General features: G+C 47.1%; 1 protein-coding gene across 3 annotated transcripts in view; it reads right to left on the minus strand.

Moving 5' to 3' along the window:
- Positions 1-593: 593 nt before the first annotated feature.
- The window catches only part of AFF1 (ALF transcription elongation factor 1), a 114,244-nt gene continuing 93,311 nt past the window's right edge, over positions 594-21,526 (minus strand). For all 3 annotated transcript variants that reach the window (XM_074867529.1, XM_074867527.1, XM_074867528.1), the window contains exons 12-21: positions 21,209-21,306; positions 17,442-17,688; positions 15,657-15,748; positions 14,598-14,661; positions 13,686-13,822; positions 12,405-12,476; positions 11,699-11,792; positions 11,553-11,596; positions 9,993-10,222; positions 594-7,358 (exon numbers count right to left, since the gene is read on the minus strand). In XM_074867529.1, the coding sequence (XP_074723630.1) occupies positions 7,237-7,358; positions 9,993-10,222; positions 11,553-11,596; positions 11,699-11,792; positions 12,405-12,476; positions 13,686-13,822; positions 14,598-14,661; positions 15,657-15,748; positions 17,442-17,688; positions 21,209-21,306 (1,200 nt within the window). In that variant the 3' untranslated portion in view covers positions 594-7,236. The remainder of the gene's footprint in view (positions 7,359-9,992; positions 10,223-11,552; positions 11,597-11,698; positions 11,793-12,404; positions 12,477-13,685; positions 13,823-14,597; positions 14,662-15,656; positions 15,749-17,441; positions 17,689-21,208; positions 21,307-21,526) is intronic.

A 21,526-nucleotide genomic window follows, 5' to 3' on the forward strand; every position in this document is an offset into this window, starting at 1 on the left:
TATCAACCAAAAAACAGAGGCAGCATTGTAATCATTAGGAGAGAGGAAAAAAGGAAATAAATACGTACCAGGTATTCAGAGCTCCTGAGGACACTTGGCCCAGTAAAACACGCCCCAGTCTCAGGCAAAATAAATGGGATTTGGAAACATGCTGGAATATTTTGCCGAGGTGGTACTTACCAATGAATCCCAGCGTCGCAGTCTCATTGGGATGGACACCTGAATTTCAAACTTGAAGGTTGAAAAACTTGAGACGCACCACTTTGATATCTTCCCTCAAAAGGTGGCAACAAGGTGAAGACAGAGGCAAGGTCGTGCTGTTGAATATTTCAAGAAATTCAACCACGTGCCAAGGAAGATGCGTGGCACAATCGCGCGTGGCGCAGCCACATCAATCCTCAGCTCCCAGCAAAGCTGCACCCAGGGGCTGTGCTTGTGCAACTGTGCGGGAGTGGAGCACAGGGGAGGGCGAGGCAACTCGGCTTCAGAGCAGCAAAATGAGAAATTCCCACTCCCAGGCATCTCGTTTTTCATTTCATCTTTACAATTTTGACCAATGTCTCTTTCATCTGAAGAACTTGAAGACAAGCGAGTCAAAATTCATATTTTAATTTTATATATATATATACACACACACACACGCGCGCAGCAATTCATCCTCAATACAGAAGACAAAGATCTGTGGCACAATTTCCTCGGAGCTTTTTTTTTTTTACTTTTTTATTTTTTTAAGCTGTATCACAGATCTGATTTTTGTCTTTTTCAAGGACTATAAAAGGCAGCTAGTTCCAATTCACAGAAGCCCCAGAGCGCGGCTTCAGTGCTGAAGTCAAACACATCAGTCTCCTCCCCTCACTTATTTGCACATCTTTTCCCACTGAAGACTCCATTTTGCAAGAGGTTTGGCATCCTCGTTTCTCCATGGGGCTCTAAGACATCGCGCCTCTCCCACGCCCAGGCCACTGCTGTGTCCCGGCATGCGAAGAGCTACTGTGAGGAGGACTGGTGCCTCACACTCCACGAGATGAGGACCGTTTCACAGACTTAAGACCAACGTTCCATGTTCAGGAAACCTGACAATTACTTTTTAAGGACGTTTTCACTGAGAATTGTGGATGTTATTTACTCTCTAAGATGATGAGTAAAGCAGCGTGAAAAAAAGAAAAAAAAACCCCAACCTGTATGATAAAAGTTGAAATAGAAATCTCAGAAATGACCCAGAAATGTGAGGACAGGGTGGTTGGCAGCTGAAAAGACGGGCAGTGGTTTGACCAGGGTGCCACAATTCACGTGCTGCCTGGAGACCTGACAGCACAGAGCCCTGCCGGCACCCACAGCACTACTGTACGCGTTCACGTGGCAACGCAAACGCCACCCACCAAAACTTCAGCTGCTGCCCTGCTTTGCAGATTGCATCTTGCTCAACTCCATTCCCCAGGGCCCTCTGGAAAAACGAGAGAAAGCAAAAGTCTGAGCCCAAATCCTAACTAGCTCTTCTCTGAACAGGGAGGAGAGCTCCCAAGCAAGTTCAGAGCCTGCCGCACCTCGTGTGGAACAAGCACAAAGTTGCACAGGTTGAAGCGACTTTCAGAAATACCTTTCAGCTGCCACAGACCACATCCGGGCCGATACATGCCTTCAAATATGGAAAGAGAACAGAAAAAAGTTATCACTTGGGATGCCGTTTCGCTGGCTCAATAGAAGTGGACAACATTACTGTATTGCTGCAATATGAAATGCTGGACCCAAAGAAAACCTTAACCTTGGCAATACTGAGTAGGAGAGGGGAAAAGCCCGGTGGAAATTCCAGGAACCCTGTACCTTGACAAAACACATCGCAAGCCAGCAGTGATCGCATGCTGCTGTTGTAACACGCACAAGTCCTCGTTTCAGGAGCACGAAGTTTACAGAAACACATTCAGAAATTCTGATAACAGCCCAGGAACACCATTGGTTTCAGGTAGTGACAGGAGTTACTAAAAGTGCAATTAATATAAAGAAAGCACAGGCTGCCAACAGGCTGTTTTAGTGTTTGGAGAGCAGCACAGAGCTGAGAAACTGCAATCAACTTCAACGCAGCTGTTTTGCCAAAAATAACATTTGTCTTTGAAAAGGGTAAGCCAAGCTGAAGAGAGAAAAGCAAGCTCATCTATAATGTATAACAAATCTCAAAATAAACACGGTTGCAAAATTAGGTTTGGTCAATAAAGGCTCAATAAATAAACAAAAAACAACAACAAAATATTATTGAAAAACCACCCCAAAATATTTTTGGCTGGTTTAGCCCAGGGGGGGTGCTGCCCTGGGCAGAAAGCCAAGCAGGGCGGTTGACTGCTGCATCCCCAGGGTCTCCTGCTCCCCATCCTCCCTCCCTGGCTTTTGGATGACCTCCCTGCTGGCACATCGCACCTCCTTCCCCTGCATCCCTCCCTCCGCTCCCTATCCCCATCCCACCTCCAAAACTAACCCTAATTCCAAGCAAGGAATGGGGGAAACACACCTTTTGGGGTGCAAGGGGGAAGGAAATGGTGGGAGAGAGGACCCGAGTGGCCCAGGAAAAGCAGCTCCACCCCAGCCAGCAGACAGGACAGGTCGTGTCCAACCATCCCTTGCACCCCGCCAACACCAGAACAAAATCCAGAGATGTTTAATCCACACGTGCATGGCCACAACCACAAGCTCTTCCCATGCTCTTCCCTTACCCTCCACATGTCTTGCAACCCACCCGGGGCCCACCTGCTTTCACACCATTTGAAACACTAACTGATGGCAGTGAACCGAGCCCCAGTCCTACCTCGCATGACCAAACGCACCACCAAGCTCCTCCTGCCTAGTCTGTAGCCCACCAGATGCTCATCTGGGGAAATTTCACATTTCATTTTTTTTTCACTAACTAGATATTTTTTCCTTTCATTCCTATGTCAATACCAATTTTGCCATTGGGATTTGAAGTGTGCAGTGAAAAAGTGCATTGACCCAAAAAGAAGCGTACATTTCTATATGCATCTGCAACAGAAATGTTACAGTATGTAGTGGGTATTAAAACAGATTTCAGTAACTTCTACAATTTACACAGTACATTAGAAAACCACATCTCTTATTAGCAAACATCTTAGGTGCAATGCCTGTTGCAGAAAGGACCTGAATTACACACACGAATTATATCACAATAGTGCATAAAAGCAAAAGTCATTCTTCCAAGGAACAGTTACATTGCCCGACATAAAACAAAAAGTGGGAAAAGCCCCAAACAAGAAGTGTAAGGCCACTGCAAAGAGATCACCTTGCACAACCGATGAGAAGCAGAGCTACCATGGGAAAGGAAATCCTGCGGGATTCCCTGAGGGAAATCCTCTTCGCAGCACTTCAGAAATGCAGCCATGAACTAGACCTGAGCAGACTCTCGTCCCAGAACCGAGCCCCGCGACACCTTTGTGGCAAATGCAGAGCAGGACGCGCCAACCGCCATCTCTGCGCCTTGCCTCCTTGTCATTTAACTTGTTCAGATGCAGGAAACCAACTCATGGGGGATTTTGCTGTCAGCAAGCACGCGAAGCCAGGCGCTGCTGGCCGGCAGCGCCTGACCCCAGCACAGCCTTCCCGGAATCCATTTCGGGAGGATAGGAGAGAAATGTCATGAGTTGTGACCCTCCTGTCACTCTGAGCATCTAGATTTGCACCCATTGTTGTTCCTAAAGGAAAGGATAAGTGGTTATAAACAGGGGAGCAACTGAAACAGACTTCTTGTACAGAAATTCATACTTAAACCTCATTCAGAAGGGAAACACTAAGACTATTCAGAGAGAAAAATTCCAATTTCTCTACATGAAGCTGAGTACACGAGGAGCCTCCCATCAACTCATAACAAATAGGCTACTTCATTTATTGTTTATTTCCCCCATATGAATGAACCAGCTATCTCAGAAACTCCATCACACACAAGGCAGAAAAAGTTATTTACAAGAGGGACATACGTCCCCAAAATAAGTTTAAGCTGTACAGATTTATAATGGGAACTAAAGAAAGAGGGGAGAGGACAAAACCAAAGGACATTGCAGTCAGACTTTGACTTCCAGTTACAGAAGAGATCTCTACCTCCATGTAAGTCGGGTTTTCAACTATTAAATAAACGGCATCGTAAAAATAGATCATTTGACAATTTCAACACTTTATTTCTTCTAAATAAATATTGCATGGAAATGATGCTGCTTTGCCACCAGAGATGCCTCCTCTCCTGAGACTCAACCATCACCTCTGTTTTTCCTTGGATTTGTGGTTTTGTTTCCTAATGGCAAATGCTATTTCCTCCACTATCATGTTTTGGTTTGAGGTTTTTTTGTTTTGGTTTGGTTTTTTTGTTTTGCTTTTTTGTTTTTTAAAGGCCTGAACAGGCCCAACTGAAAACAATGAGCATCTTTCCTAACTCTTTGCAGGTCTTTGAAGGTTGAAATACAATGGCTTTTTAAAAATTACCTATTATTAAACAGTCTTCTCCATGACCTGAAACAGAACACAGCTTCCTGCTATGTAGCTCGGTACCGACACTTCCACAGATCGCTTTCGAAATGAGAGCCCCCAAACAGACCCCCATATGCCCGTGCCACGAACTGCCCGTGATCTTGTTTTGAAGTCCGTGGGAGTTTACCCTGGGAGCGGGAGCAGCCCAACTGTAAAGCAGCAAACGCCAGTGGCTCATCTGCCTGCACTGGGTGTCTTCTTACCGACTTTGCTTGCCCAACACCCTTGCGTGAACTTTCCTAGGAAGAGGGCAACAGATGACCACAATCTGGGCAGCAAAGTGTCCAAAGGGCACCCGTGGGTGGCAGGGAGCTGGGCGCAGGCCAGGGGCAGCCGTGTGCCCTGTGCCTCGTGGGTTGTGGCAGGCGAAGGTCCCCCCGGAGTGGGCAAGCTGTGAGCAAGCAGCTCTCCAACAGGAACCCGGCCTGGCAGCAGGGAGGGAGATAGGTGTTCACAAAATTAAAGTACGGGGGGGACCCGTGTCCCTGATTCACCTTACGCTTACTCCTAACACTCTGCTGTGGTTCTTGCAGACTCCCGGCAAGAGTCTGCGGGTTTTGGGTTCACTAAAGCTTTCTTCCTTCCTGTTCCTCAGCCGGTGATCCTAAAAATAACTTTGTTTGAAGACAAAAGTCAGAAGGCAGCATCAACTCAGTAGTCTGGAACTGAGCTCCAAAGAACATGCCAAGCTTTCAGGCTGGCTGGCCATCCCCACACTTCCTGAGAACAAAACAGTTAATGCTGAGCCTTTCTCTGTCCCTGGCTTACTCAGAGCAGTCGCTCCTCCAGGGAGAAGAAGCACAAGTGAAGTCTAACAGGTAAAGAGGGGAGCAGGGGACACGGACCTTCCTTCCACTACTTAGGACAGCTTATCCCTGAAATGCACTAAGGCTTTTAATAAAGCGAGCGTAAAAGGACCATCCGTTGAAGATGCAGGATCCTGGCAGTCCTGCGCCGCCAGAGGAGGTGGGAGAAGAGCTCCTTTGTGCTCAGGACGAGGGCAGAGCCCGCAGCATGCTCCTGTCAGCTCCTCCCAGAGGCAAGAGGACTCTGGGCTTCTCTGCGGCTGGGGCCATTTCTACAGAAACAACTTTTGGAAATGCAGACCTTTTGCTGATATTTATTTACTGCCCATTTTTGTAAGCCTCAAAAACCACGAGTAGGTATTTTACAGAGGGGGTAGTGCTGCACGTGCGCAGACCTGTTCCTCCATCCTGAAATTATGTGGAAGAGCGAGCTAATTCTTTCCTGCAAGCACAATTATTTTGGGGTATGACCCTTCTCTTTGCCACTCCCATGGGTCTGTCAGAGATAGGGTGAGGGATTTGAGAGGAGACCAGAGGGCTAAGGCACACTATTAGATACGAGGACGGCAGGACGCCGCTGTCACACAACAGGAAATCTTTGGGTGGAGAAGGGTGTCATCTTACTGAACACATGAACGCCACAGATGCTGCCTTCACTGCTACTGTCACCTGCAAAATCACAGTTTCAAAAACGCAGCTTCTGACAAGGAAAAAAACGCTTGCAAACAGCTAATTATTCCCTTTCGAGATCCCTTGACAGATTTCTAAGTCGCTGGGCCCATCTTGTAGTTTGGTTGAGAAAGAGCACATGAATGACCTCCCACATGAAGAATGCCCTACTTTGGTACCAAATCCTGCTCTTAGATATTCACTGAGACCAGCAACGGGTGCAGGCAAATATCCAAACGCAAAATTTGGCTTATGTTCCACATTCAGCCACTTAGTCCCTCCTTAAACAGAAGCAATTCCTCCACAGGTATGCTCTCAGACTCAACAATGTCAATCACAGTGACACAGTACAGCCGCCCACCCCCACCCACCGAAACAACAAAAAGCAACCGGACAAGGAGTCCTCAGGGTGAGCGACATCCCTCCACCACGGAAGAGAGGCAGAGCTGTTCCCAACCACACCTGGTCATTTTGCCACTCCAACTGTGTTTGACTTACAAAGCTTAAGCCAACCAAGACCCTAATAACATAGTTCGAGCGCTAAGGGCACGTGTGTGCGTGAGTGTGTGGCAAGGAGGACTACCAAAGCAGCGATGACTTAAAAAGTGAACTTGCAGCACCAAAGGCAGTGGCTTCCCCCGATTCTCAGGACAGCAGCTGGCTGACAAATGCAAGACGGTGAGGTTGGAAAGCAGGCAAGGCAGACCACTTTGCTGTTTTTATTGTAACATAACGTTGTTCAGTGCTGATGAGGTTGCTACTTGCCATCTGAGAAACAAAGACACCAAAGATTGCATCTGTGCTGGCAAAAACACTTCTTTGACATGTCTTCTCGGCACACAACTGTTGCAGACGGGGGGGATGTTGCATAAGAACCTCTGGAGGCATATTTCCTTCTTGTCGGCACTTCTTCATGTGTGATTATTGTCCTGCTGGTTATTCATAATAGAAATGTTTATAGACCATCAATACATTGAGCCATTCAGACAATTCATTGCACTTTGTCGTTTTAAAGGAAGGTGCCATCAACACTGAGGCTTTCCTCCACCTCTTCTTTTTCAAGGCAGCAAAGCGCTACCTTAAAAACACAGTTCAAAGTTTTTTCCAGTGTAACCAGATTCCTTCCACCTCGATTTGTTTTCCCTTGCAGGTGTTTTTTATCCAATAATTCAACAAGTCAGACTGTTTCTGAGGCTTCAAAAGTGCAAATAAGTTCAAGGTACTTAACCACCTTGAGCACCAGTTAAGGCGTATTTATTTCCAGTCTCAGCCACTGCAAACCCTGTCTAGCGTAGTGTACCACTTCGGTCATGCTACTGTTCAGTGCCAGAGCGCACGTCGCTGTGCTGAGTTCAGCAAAAAACTCTGGAAAAAGGGGAGGCAGAGAGAAAACATTTGGTTGGTTTCATACAACAGGCACATCTGACAGGCGAGGGGCAGCGAGCAGCGGCAGCAGCAGCACCCTGTCAGTCGGCAGGTCCCGCTAAACACATCGTTAATGCAGAGAGCTCAGCAACAGTCAAAGGCCGGGCAGCGTCACAAGCACAGAGGGCAGGGCATGTGGGAGGAAAACGCACTCACACAGGCACACACACGCTGAACCGCCTCCCCGGGCTCTGGCTTTGAAAGGACACCGAGACGCCGCGGTAGGTGGGCAGGAGCTTGGGTGTTCACACCCCAGTCCCTACCGCGTGCCTCCCCCAGGCTTTAAACCAGCCAAATTTGGTGTCTTTCTGAGCGGTGCCTGGAAGCACACACCGCTGTCACCGGGCTGGTCCCTTTGCTTCACCCATCCTCAGACCTTGGAGACATCAGGATTTCTCAGCTGAACGGGTTTCAAAATCTGTCCAGCTGGCCAGGCGATACAGCTCTGACTGGGGTTGCTCACAGCTGGGCACGTCAGGCAGATTGGAGAGAGCCCTCCTCTCCTGCCACCAACGTCCTCCTGCCGGGCAGGAGATGGCTTTTGCAGTACATCTGGACCTGCCGGAAGGTGCCCACAGGCTGCACACCCTGCTCTGTGCTGGCATCCCCTCTGCAGGCGGCAGCCAGCTGTGGGAAATGCTCACACCTATTCCCTTCCGACTTTTCAAGACACTCCTGCCTGACCTGCCTTCCTGCGACACGGGCTCATCCCAGTCCCTCAGGGCCTCCAGCCTCCACGGTGTTGCCAGGTCCCTTGTCAGGAACTGGCCATCCTCAGCTCTCCTTTCTGACACACAAAGATTGAACCTGGAGGCTGGAAATTTCTGCTTGGCTGTGCAAGGAACTCTTCAGAAGCAGAGAGCACAACGCTTTCATTCTAATACTTTCCAGTTCAGAAACAGAGAACACATTTCCCCTCATTTTCCTGCTTTGGTTTGCAAAATGGGTATCGATTCCCTCCATGGGGAACAGAAGAGCTGTAAGCAGAGACAAGGAGTCCAGGAGTTGCCTGAGCAAACAGAAAATAATCTGATCTGTGACCACAGCACCATGTGAAAGGAGAGGGACTTCACACGCATGCATGCCAGCCACCTCAGCTTGTCCTCAATGTGGGAGCTGAGGCTGGAAAACAACCTGTCACAGCCTCGTGATCCATGGCACTGCTCTGAATGATGGCAAGGATGCTGTGCTGGAAGCACCCACCAGAAAGTGCTCCAGCTCTGCACAGGTGGCTCCAACATCAGTTACAACTAACTGCTTTCCACTAATTTTCATCTTCCCTGTTTAAGGGATATCTGAAGGCCACTGCTCTTTCCTCCTCCTCTTATTCCCTACGAATTGCAGAAAAGAATCAAGGATGTGGCCTTTTTTTATTTTTAGTTTGATGTACTTGCTCTCTGTACCTCTGAGCATCTGTACCTTACACTGAGTATCAACAAGCTCCAGGTCTGAAACTCCTTCACCATCCTGAACAGCAGCAACAACTGCCAAGCCCACAGGAGTATTTACTGTTGTCCTGCACAGATCCACTCCCCTGGGAGTACTTACTACCCCAGTCATCATTCCCCTCCATTAAAACAGCAACACAGAGCAGGTTTTGTCCTTCTCAGTGACAGTCTTTTACCAGCCTTTGGAGGATATAACCCAAAATACTACACACACATTGCTGCTGCGAGCAGAGATTTGCTCAGGGGGCACCCAGCAACTGAAGTTACTCCCTTCAAAAGGGACTTGCAAAGCCTTTTCAATATCAGCAGCTGCCTTGGTGTGAGGTGAAATTCAGCCAGGCTCATCGTGATTATTTTCTTGTGCCAGTTTGCCAGCAGACAGTAGCAATACACCCTGTCACCCACAGCAGCTCACAACACTTTGGGTTTTATGAGAAATGACACTGCAAACGCCACGTGGGATGGCAGGTTACAGACTGAACTGCACCCACTCTAGGGCTTTTGCTTATTCACCGCTGCTTGTACCACAGGAGAACACAACACTTTTAACAACAAAACTGTAAAATCAAAAAAGAAGCAGCAATTTTAGGAAATGCTACTGGCAATTACTGCTCATGTGCCCAGCAGGGACTCCAATGCAAGAGCTACTCAGCTTCCCTGTTAAGGAGAGAAGCCAGCTTCACCGTTTTCAAGGCCAAAATACCTGCAGGTTTGACAAACCAACTAAAACACAAGGCTACAGGCCAAACCCCTGTTTTTAAAGAAGGGGAACCAACTCAGAAAAGCTAAGCGCCCCCAGGGGAAAAACAAACCACAAAAACCCCCTTATGCTTCTCGTGTTACCATGCAGCAAGTTGGCTGGTTCCCTGCACTTGATACCCTCACCCCTTAGCTCTTAAGACCTCTGAGGATGCCAAGACAACCTGTTAATTGGAACACTCATCAATTTATCACCATCAGGTATCTCTGCCAATAACCTGCCAATGTGCCACAGCTGTCTGCTTCAACATACGTGATGCATTGATCATCCGGTATGGCGTTTGCTACACTGAGCGTTAGGATTGAAGCAAGTACATACACACAACCACCACACATGTGACCGAAAAGCCAGAGGGCAAAAACTTACCCGTGTTCTTCCTGGCCAGTGCATCGGCCTTTTCCCAAATATCATAGGCGTAGAGGATATAGGAAGTGATGTTGACGTAGGAAGAGGTGACATTTGGGATATTACAGGGGACGGTGACTGCAGAGACAATGCTGTTCCCACTGCAGTTGCTGGCATTCGATCCTGGCTGAGAACTTACAGAACCAGCAGGAGAGGGCATTGGAGAAAGAGGAGAAGGCATGCCTGTGCTTCTGCAGGAGAAAGAAACACCATCATGAACATTTAACTTCAGAGCTAAAAGTCTTGCCTCAAGACTATCTTATGCCAGGAGGTAATTGGTATCATCCAGGCCTGCAGGATGGAGTGTTGAAAACTGAGATGTGTTCAGCTATGTGATAAGTATTGTCCTTTGAGTGCAAGGCCAAGGTTTTTGAAGCAATGTGTGACTCAAAGGGCTTCTCTTGACAAAAGAAAATGGGGGACCAGACATCAGAAAGGGCCACCCATCCACCTCCCAACATCTACACCTACTTGTGGAAGCCTTCACCAGGTTATCTGAATGCTTTTTCCAAACAACTTCCATTTCAGACATGCTGAAGCTCCCCACCGATGGAGGCTGGAGCTTTCTGACAGCTGGTCAAAGCAGCCAGGTCAGCCTACACACACTTCTTTATAGCCCTAGGGCCAGTGAATGTGGCCAGCTGCCCGACACAGGCTGGCTTCATCACATCACTCCTTCACCCAACCCAGTTTTAGTCACTGATAGGACAGGGCTTCCACCGCTGCTCTGGGGAGACCCCTGACTTCCCAATAAACTGTACTGTGCGAGGTGGCAGAAAAATAACTGGAATTTCAGCATCACTCTTAAAAACCAACCAAGCCTCTCTCAACCACAGAGTTTAAAAGGGACGGGTGTGGAGCTGGGTAGCTCTCTGCCAAATGCAATCGCCACCGTGCACAGAAAAACTCTTTCTTACTCACTGTCACTCAAACACGGGCCCAGTCTGCTGGGCACCGGGTCAAACGCTGTTAGGTGACAGCTTCCCTTTGACTTTTGCTGCCGCATACACAGCACCACTGCTGCGGGTACACAGAAAGGACAAAATACTCAACAACTCAGAAATTAGAAAATTAGTTTCTTAACTGGTGACTGAGCCAAAGAGAAAACTATGAAAGTTATGCTACCACAGGGTGAAAGCATAATCCTACTGGGTAGTTGCTAGGGAGGTGGGGATGGGATCCCATTAAGTCTCAAGGGATCTCTAACAGATGATAACAACAACAGGGGCTCTGACACAGCAGTGACAATACCTTCCTTGGTCCCCTGACCTGCTTCTCTGGTGGAGAACTGCTCTGCTTAATATAACTCTGGACCTCGTAACAAAAAACCCCCTTTCCAAGGAGAAAACACAGGAAAGAGCAAGCAGAAATACTCCTGCCCCTAACGGTATGATTTCAGGGGGCAAGAAGGAGTGAGTGGTGAGGCACTCCCAAATGCAGGCAGCAACTCAAACACTCCAGCTCCTGTTTTCACTCACACCCTCATAGAAACATGACAACGTACGTATTTTTAAATCTTACCTTGCAACACATGGAGAAGGTGCTTGTGTAGATCTGGAGGAACTCTGCAGCAAGGAACAGAACTCTTGTTAGGTTTGGGCTATTCAGCCAACATCAGTAAGTCCCGCAGCCACCCAGCTGGCAGCTCAGTAACATGCGTGCCCTACCTTGAAGTGCTCATTCAGGATCCTGGAATACTTCAGGGCAGTGTCTTTTTTGTAATGGAACATTGCCATGTGCAGAAGGGACTGGCAGCGCATGCTGTGAACAGAAACACACCCAAGCATCAGTGCAGACGCTGGCTGCTGCCTGCTCAGCAGTCACCAGCCTTGTGGGACAGAGGCAGGCACACATCAGCTGCACTGCAGCGGCAAGAAAGCTCCGAATGTCTCCTCCTCCAGCTCAGCTTAAAAGAAGACTCTGTAAAAAAAATCCCAAGGGGAAAAAAGCAACTGAGGAAGGCCCATGCTTGGTCTTTTATATAAACAGGTGCCCAACCTCCCATAAGTGTCACAGGCTGAGTAAGCCCCTGTCCAGAAGAGCCTTCGCTATGTTCAGCTACAGTTTCAGTTACACAGCTCAAACATGGGCAGCCAAATCACATTCTTTCACCTTTGGAGAAAGCCCTTATGTGCTCTCAAGTTACCAGCAGACTGAATTTTAGAGTCTCTGCCTTCCACGTGTGGTCCCTTGTGATATCCCGACTCGCTTTAGAGACATTCCAGTTCATTCTGGCTTTTATATTGTGTTTTCTTTTTCCTTGCAGAACTCCAATTCCCATTTAACTCATTCCTTTGCCCCTGAAAGTAATGGGTCTTTCACTCTATCGAGTCTAAAAACAGAATATGAAGGCACAGAAAAACAGTTACATACCATAACACAGCAAAGATTTTGTCCTGTGAAGATGCTGTGGAGTCTGTAAAGGACTTCAGTGTCATGATGAATCTAAGGAAACAAAATGAACAGAATCTTGTCAGTCGTCAGTGCTCTGAAGTCCCACTGTTTATGAACAATCAGTGCATGCCGTTATCTCAAACACCAGTCCAAAAGTCAGGAAACCTGCCCCCAGTTCTTAGTGCTGGCACCGAGTGGTTTGTACGATCCTGAACAGAGGACTGTCTCTCCAAATGCCTTGTTTCCCAGGCAGCAGGAACAGACGTGGCCCCTTACGTGACTCACTCTGCTCTTACACTGATTAACAGGCAACATCCCTACAAGCAGAAGCCCTCCATGGGCCAGCTCTAGGCCTGGGGCCCAGAAGAGGTGCCTCCGCTACTGAAGGTGAAATATGAATTCAGGTGTTTCTGGACAAGACAGACATCTTAGTGGGAATGTTTCTTCTGGCAAAAAACAAGCAAGCCAATCTCCTTTTTGGAAAAAAAAGCAACAAGAGCATCTTGGAAATACAGTCCATTGAGACCAGAAAGTAAACAATGTAATTGAAAAAGTTTGAAATCTAATACCAAAAAAACCAAATCCTGAGAGACGTTTCAGCTCTAAGGCGAGAAGTCAAACCAGCTCTCAAAACCACTCACACAACCTGTATTTTCGAAAGGAATATACCAATACCCGTCTCTCTTTTATCCAATGCATAGTTCCTTGGGTTGCACTGCCTGGATGTGTCATACTACCTACATAGGTCTGCTATGGCTGTGAAATTAACTGGGGAAGGTGGCTAAAAGAAACCCCAATGAAGTGTACTGGTAGAAAGACACATGGGAGAAAGCAGTAAAATCTGCCTTCAATCACGCTGCAAGACTTCTGGGGCACAAACTGTTCCTCCACACATACAATACAGTTGCTTTGCTTTTCTTAAGTGAAATACTACTGAGCCGACATGCAAAAGCAACACCAGATCTGGATGAACTAAAAACTCCTTCATGCCCTTGACTCTTGTAACCAGTGTCCTCTGGTGTACCTCGGCTGCGTGGCTCAGGTGCCGAGTAGGACACGGTGCCTCCTTCTGATCAGCAGTGCTGAAACATGTCAAAGGATTTGTCTCTGGTGCCTCGCCAAGGGCTGTCTTGTGCTTGTGCAGCAACCCGGGCTCTGCTCCGTGGGGGGAATCCAGAGCTGCCAGTTGCAAACAACAACACAACTCCCCCTCCCGCTCCAAACACGCTGCCTGACCACCACGCTGTGAAAACCACTTACTTGAGGAGATCTATGGTGTCGCTGAATATGCTGTAAGCCGACTTTGGTGCTGAGGCATCCGATTCCAAGGCAATCCCGTATTCAAGGAAGGAAAGGGCAGCATCTAGGTACTGGAAGGCCTTTCCAGTCTTGTCGGTCTATTGGAAGAAAATTCTCATTTTTAGACTAAGACAAAAGCTACCTCTCTCAAGTGTAGCTGAATTCCTTTCTTCTGCCTAGTTAGGCAGGATGTGAAGAAAGTAAAATTGCAAGTCAGGTCTCTGGGTGATAGTTAAGGGGTTCTCAGCAGAACCCCTAATGTGGTCCCAGTCATCAGTTTTGTGTGCTCTGGCTATTTGTATCTCTCCCTCGATGGTTTCCTTGAGTAATTTATTACCTTCAGATGTTTTGGATATTACTGTCTGGTCTTGGAGGCCTGCCTCATGAGAGGCTGATGGTGCTTTCTCACTGCAGTATTCCCTCACTTCATTTTCACAGGTAAATGGCAAGTGGCAAATGCACATTATCTGAGTGAACCATCATTAGCAACAAAAGCTGTTTCTTCACGCACGCTGTTAAACTGCCCATAGCGCAGAAAGCCAGTGACATCTGCAACGGGCACTTCCAAGTCTTGTAACTAACTGCTGCACCTCTCTTCCAAGGACTTTGTGGTAGCTCTGCAAAGCCAACAGGCCTGCTGACCTCAGACAGTGCCAGCTCTGAATCCTGCTCTCTAGGTGTGTTCTCTAGATGCGTTTATAGCCAAGGGAAATGTCTGAACACTTAGCAGATAAAGACAGCCTCCCCACGGGCGACTCGAACATACTCCAAGGGTGGAAGTCATGTTAGCCAGTGAATCTTATCCCATGCAGGCAGGGATCGGCTCTGAATGCAAGAGCTGGTAAGCATTTCTAGCACAGGGCCAAGACTTACCATTGCATCAGCTTTGTGCTTCAGCCTCTTGGCCTCTTCGATGTAGTATTCCACCGGGCGCTGTCTGAATTGGGGACAGAGAGAGGAAAAACAGAGAAAAAGGGTAGGAGAATGATCAATTTTACCTTCATATCTAGAGGAGGCCGTGAGTCCAAACATCCTGTTTTGGTAAGACTTATCAAACACACCTTACAATGATGATAGTCACTAAATGAGTGTTGTCTGCAATGTTCAGAAATACACAGCAGCTGAATGCATAGATAAAATGAATTGTTTTCTTTAAAAATGTGTGTTAGAATAACATTTCAAAATAAAAAGCCACCAGAGGTTAGGCTACTGTGAGGCCAGGTTTACTTCTTTGGCCCCATGGAAAGATCGTAGTGATGTGATCTCCTATCATTCCTCAAGTACAATCCCACAGACACATTTTGATTGAAATATACAGTAAACTTTGCAGTGCCAGACACTCATCTCGGAACAAAAGAGCCTGCATTCAAGTTATCTGCTTACAAGAGAGATGGTCACCAAGGCTTCTCTTGTTGATTGGTCTCAATCAACACCTAGACAATGATAAAGTTCGACCACACACAGTTCTGTGCACTGGGATAATCTATTCACCGTGCAAATAGCACACAGCCGCCCGTGCACCAACAAAACGAGCAAGTAAAGACTCACGCCCTCCCTGAAAAAGCCAGTTGCCTGCCCAGCACCTTGTGACAGAGGAGTTTGCCACTTGTGAAGAATCAGACAAATCAAAACCCATCACTTGTAGACAGGCACCAGAGACATCTCCTCTCTGATTTAAAAAGGACCTAATTTCCAGAGTAGCTTCCCTCAAACCAAGAACTGTTGTCATGAGACCTTTGCTTGGAAGCAGAGGGGGTGGGGGTAAGTCCCAGACACGATACGGCAGTACAGGGCAGGTCTCAGACATCTCTCCCTCTCTCTTTCCTCCCAGAAGAAGTGCTTATTAAGAAGCAGGATCCAGGGTGGCTGTAGGACCAGCCTCACCTGGCGTCTTCAGAAAGTACAGATGAGGGTTGTAAAACAAAAACCTACTTTTCAAACTGGAGTTGAGGTCTCCTTGGCTTGGAAGTACCATTTGGCAAAGAAGGCACTGGGAAAGGATTTGTGACATCCCCTGCAGATCCCTGAAAACCACAGTGGAGATAAAGCTGGTTAGAGAGATACGCCTAAACCAATTCCAAAGCCTGGCTTTCCTAAATTTCAAGAGAAAAATGTTTATTTGTCCCAGGCGTAGTCTATTCTCCAGGCTCTCCCCTCTTCTTACCTTCCTCCCCAGCACTCCCTCCAATACTGGAAATGGAAACTTGGCTTTTTACCTGACTGCTAATAAGGTTTAATACCATCCAAACTTTTCCCAAGCATGGAGAAATTAACTAGCAGCTTTCCTTGCACAATGGCTAAGATAGCAGTAAGGCTGCAAGCAGCACATTTTTCATGGCCACCAGCCAAGGCAGGAACAGGTAATATCCATTCACACTTATTTCCAGCTTAACCACACAGAAATTGCTGATTCTCCATTACTAATTACATTATCAGGAAAAAGCAAGCAGTTTGAAGCCAGCTAATACAGCGTGCACAGTCTGGTTTAACACACACACATGACAACATCCTAGACCACAAACACCCTGCCGCCCATAAACAGCATTATAATTGAATTTTATAATCCAAAAATACAAAGATCCAGCTGCAAGGATCATTAACAATTTTCTAAGCAAGCTATAAACACTCAGACCCAGGTTGCAGTCAAAAACACAGGTTGCTTGTTTCTTATTTGTAAGCAACTGACTCCTCCTTTTTGTAAACATATTTATTTTTGCACCAAAACTGTACTTGTAGTTGCCTAGTCAGAAACTGTTACTACCAGAAACATGATTCTCTTGCCTTTGGTTTTGACGTGGTCACCCCTTTTCACTATGTTTCACTGGTGAAATGAAAACAGATCATAGAATCACAGAATTATTCAGGTTGGAAAAGACCCTTGGGATCATCGAGTCCAACCATCATCAGCCCTACTCTACAAAGTTCTCTCCTACACCATATCCCCCAATATCTCATCCAAACGACCCTTAAACACATCCAGGGATGGTGACTCCACCCCCTCCCTGGGCAGCCTATTCCACTGTCTGACCACTCTTTCTGGGAAACATTTTTTCCCTAATGTCCAGTCTGAACCTCCCCTGTTGCAGTTTAAAGCCATTCCCTCCTGTTCTGTCACTAATCACCTGTGAGAAGAGACCAGCACCAACCTCTCTACAATGTCCTTGCAGGTAGCTGTAGAGAGTGATGAGGTCTCCCCTCAGCCTTCTCCTCCTCACACTAAACAGTCCCAGCTCCCTCAATCTCTCCTCACAGGATTTGTTCTCCACGCCCTTCCCCACCTTCATTTCCCTCCTCTGCACTCGCTCCAGCACCTCGAGATCTCTCTTGTATTGAGGTGCCCAAAACTGGACACAATACTCCAGGTGTGGCCTCACCGGTGCAGAGCACAGGGGGACTATCACCTCCCTACTTCTGCTGGTCACGCTATTTCTGATACAAGCCAGGATGCCGTTGGCTTTCTTGGCCACCTTGGCACACTGCCGGCTCATGTTCAGCAGATGATGGAAAGTCAGCAGAGAAGTTACAATGCAGGCTTTCGGGCTAGCAACAGATGGTCACAGATAGCCATGAAAGGGGAAAAAATGCTTCAGAGAGCTTCCTCTGGTGGCTGGGTTTATCTTCCATCCTTGTTAATGTCCTCAGAACATGTTCCTAAAGAGAATCACACAGCACCCACACACCGCAGGAAACATCTCACCAGTTATAACAGATACCTACTTTGACGCCCTTCGACGGTTCAGCGTGATTTCTCTCCTCTTTCTTGTGCTTGGACAACAAAGGATCCTTGTGGCTGCTCTTGTTCCTGGCAGTGTTATCCATGGCCGGCAGCTCATCGCTCTCACTTCTGGGTCTCTTTTTGGCCGTCTTGGTTGACTTTGGTGCAGGACGTGCAGGAGACATGGGTGGCAGTGGCGGGGGTAGCAGGACATATTTCTTCTGGGTTTCAACTGAAGCTTTTGATGCTCTGGAGATGGGAGGCAAATTCATCAATTAGGATGAATATAGTGTACATATAACGTAGGGAATTTTTAACAACTTAGTTACATCAAGTACCAATTCTGTTTCAATTTCTCTGGAAGTGTGAGATGACTTATTAACATAAAGAATCTAACAAAAGCAAAATGAAACTTCAGGGACTTTGTTGTGCGTTAGACACCACATCTTCAGCTGCCAACAACATACAAGCCAGCTGCTTTTCTGGTAGGAATAAGCCTCAGGACTTGTCCTTGGAGTAAAGACTCGCAACCAGAATATCAGGATGTTGTAAAAAAGGCATCCCTCCAACCCAGCCCCTTTTCACTGAAAGAGGGAGAAAGGTGATTACAGTGACTAAAACCCCTGGGACAAATCACCCAACAAGCTAAATGAACTGCAGCACTGCCTCTCTCTCTCTCCATTATGGTAGAAAAGATCTTCTGCGGTCAGAGATACTCACCCTGACACTCGATCCTGCACATGCTTTGACAGAATTAAACTGAGTTGTTCCTTTAACACTTGCCAGCTCAACTAGACAACACTTACAAAAGTCGAGAGGATTCAGGTGAGAGAGACTTAAAATGCTGTGCTTTTAAATGGCAGAGACTATCCCAGGTAATAATACAGGGGCATACCAGATTTCTGATCATCTGAAGTTAGGATCACTGGGGAACTCCAGCAGCTCTAAGCAGCACTACATAGCTCTAAACCTTGTTTCACTACTGCTCAGTTACATCATTTTTATCCAGCTTGTCAGAGTTTCCAAGAAAACACTGAGCAGTGAATCCCAACTCACGGTCTGCAACATCAGAAGAGGAGGAAGTTAAGTTACACCCCGTGAGAAGACTGAAGTGAGACATTGCACATCTTGCTTAGTTCTGCTGTGCACGGGACAGTCCTCTCCCCTCCTCCACAACCTGCTTTTCCCCTGGTACAGTCCCTACTCACTGCACACATGCTCCCCAGCTTCACTACCCTGGTACAGCTGATGCTCCAGAGCTCCCCCTGACCTGAGCCAGAGCCCCCTCTCCCCAGAAATGCATCTTATCCTTCCCACTCTGAAAGCCAGAACGTGGCTGAAAGGGGTGCTCATTTTCACGAGAAAAAGGGAGGAATGAACTGCAGAATTAAAGCCCTTCCGTATTGCCACAGCTGAAATAGCCCTCCACCCAACAAAATGTTAGCCCCACCGTCTCAGTGCTTTAAGAGTACGTCAATGTTTTCTCTGCAGAGGAGCAGTTTACTCATATTGCCAGGGCACAAACCTCAATGTTACATATCAGTCCAAGTCAGTACCTCCAATCCAAGCCACAGGCAAGCAGGAATTGAATGCAGTAGCCCATGACTGAGGCATGAGCCTCCCCTCTTGAGAACACTGTCCATTTGGAGACATGCTCTTGGAAGCATTCACTCTAGCAAAGACCTAGCCAAAATGCTAGCAGTACACTGGTCTGCAGATGATGCGGTAAGTTCCAGCAGATCTATCAGAAGGACTGCAAATGCTGTGCTGGAATAAATGAGAAATTCCTGGCCATATAGGGCACCTGAAATTCCAGACAGTCACAGTTCAAAAGGCACGCTGGCTGTGTGTCCACTAGGTCACACACAAAAGAGACAAAGACAAGATGATGATTTTAGTGGAGAAGGGAAATGCTCCCTACCCACCCATACACACAAATCTCTTTTCTAGACTGGTCTTTGCACCTTTCACCCCTCTACAAATTTGGGCCAGTCACAGGGAAAAGCCTATTGGCCCTGAGGCATCTTGGTTTGGTTAGAGAAAGGGGGAGCTGCATATCCACATGCTTTGGGAGCCCCCCAGTTCAGCAGTCTCGCAGGGCAGCAAGGTGAGAAAACAGAGCTCTGCCATATCCATCACATCCCTCTCTGTGTTCTCAGCTGGGAGAAGACTGGTCCCACCCAGCACCGACCCCGTGGGCACCAGCAGCCAGTCAGCGAGTGCTATTCAAAGCCCATAACCAGTGACAGCAAAAGCAGTTGAGGGAGCAGGCAGGACGAGCATTAACACCTGACTTGCTGCTTTCATCACCACCTGTCCAGTTAAGAAACTGGCAGTGATCACCCAGTCAAAATTGATGGGCATACAGTTACACTTAGGACAATGGCCTTTCCCAAGAGGCTGCCAGAACTCTCTCTGCTGTGGACATGGTTGCTCAGTCACGGGAACAAGAGTCACGACTTCTGGGCCACACTTTCAGCTCTTTAACCTCTTTGCAGCGGGAGTCTGAGCAAGCAACTCAATTTGTCTGCAGTTTCTCCATGTGCAGAGAGTCTTCACATCATCTTCTCACTTTACAAAGACTAAGAGCTTTAAACGCATGTGAAGTGTCATGAACTGGATAAAGCTTTCTGCTGCTTCCCACACAGAGAGAGTACAAACTTCCCCCAAATAAAGATGACAGCAGAATCCAGAATGTGGAAGACATGGGCCTTAAAGAAACTCATTGACTCCTAGAATGGTTTAGGTTGGAAGGGACCTTTAATGATCGAGTCCAACTCCTTTTTTAAAAGCATTGCAAGACTAGTTCTATTTCTCATGAGAGCAGAAATAATTGATACTTGAACTTGTCTTACTCACCAAGCATCATAGAACAGTTGGGGTTGGAAGGGACCTTTAAAAGGTCCTGCAATGAGCAGGGACATCTTCAGCCAGAGGGCAATTTCTCTTGCCATCCCCTGATGCCCCTGAACTACCGTGCAGAACAAGCCCTTGCTACTCCCCACAGAGCTGCTGCCACCTCCCAGATCACTGCGGGCAATCATCTGCTGCAAGATCACCACCACTGCAGTCTGGAGAAGGGGAAACGACTCCTGCATCCCCGCAGGCAGGCAGTCTACCACACTGTTTGCAACGCAAACAACGTATCATTGTTTTGCACAAATTTGTTCCCTATACCTGGTCCGAAAGAGCAGTGCAAATCCTTGCCTATCGGCTTAGAAGGAAAAGCAGCACGGGCACAACTGGCAATTAAATTTCTTGCAGCATGAACAGATTTTTTGAGCTACGTGTAATACATGGAGCAGAGCATGCAGCAAGGTAAGCTGCAGGATGGACAAGTTGGTGTTTCAAACAGTGAAGTCTTCATCCCCATCTCAGCTGTTGGAAATCAGGACAAATGCCACAACATTCAAGGCTTTTGCAGCAGTGTAAAGCAAGTATGGGGGGATGACCAGCCACAGAAACATCAGTTTATGCTTGAATAAGAACCATAATCCTCAACATTAAGGACAGAGAGGAAAACAGGTGACACCCAAGTATCACTTCACATCTGCAACAAATACAAAGGCAAATCAATTACATTCCCACAGCCACATGGTTGGTTCCAGGATGTAAAGAGAAATCTGCAGCAGATGAAGTTTCAGAAGGCACATTAGGTTAGAAGCAAACTCACGAGTATGAGGACAGGCGATACAGTTCTTTGCCTCAACCTCTTAAAGAAAGACTCAGTTTTATGCACCTTTCTGCCATCCCACCACTGTATACTCACTTTGGTTTATTGGAGTCTTTGTTAGCTGAAGACTGCAATGACTTTGTTTCTTTTTCTGATTTAATTTTCTTCCTATCAATCTCCTTCTCCGCTTTCCTCTAACAGGAAGGAAAAAAAAAAGAAAATAGAAGTTCATGTAAAGTAGAGACCAACACAGCTAAGCTTGATCAATTCTGGTTAAAGAAAGAAAAGACATGATATTGGAATCAACAAAGGGGGAACCCAGAGCACAGTGGATCTAGATTTCAGGCTCACTGACAAGTATCCTCAAATGACATTTTATCTACTTTTGCTTAGATGGATTAATTATTTTGTAGT

Source organism: Strix uralensis, chromosome 4 (genome assembly GCF_047716275.1).
Source record: "Strix uralensis isolate ZFMK-TIS-50842 chromosome 4, bStrUra1, whole genome shotgun sequence".
Lineage (NCBI taxonomy): Eukaryota > Metazoa > Chordata > Aves > Strigiformes > Strigidae > Strix > Strix uralensis.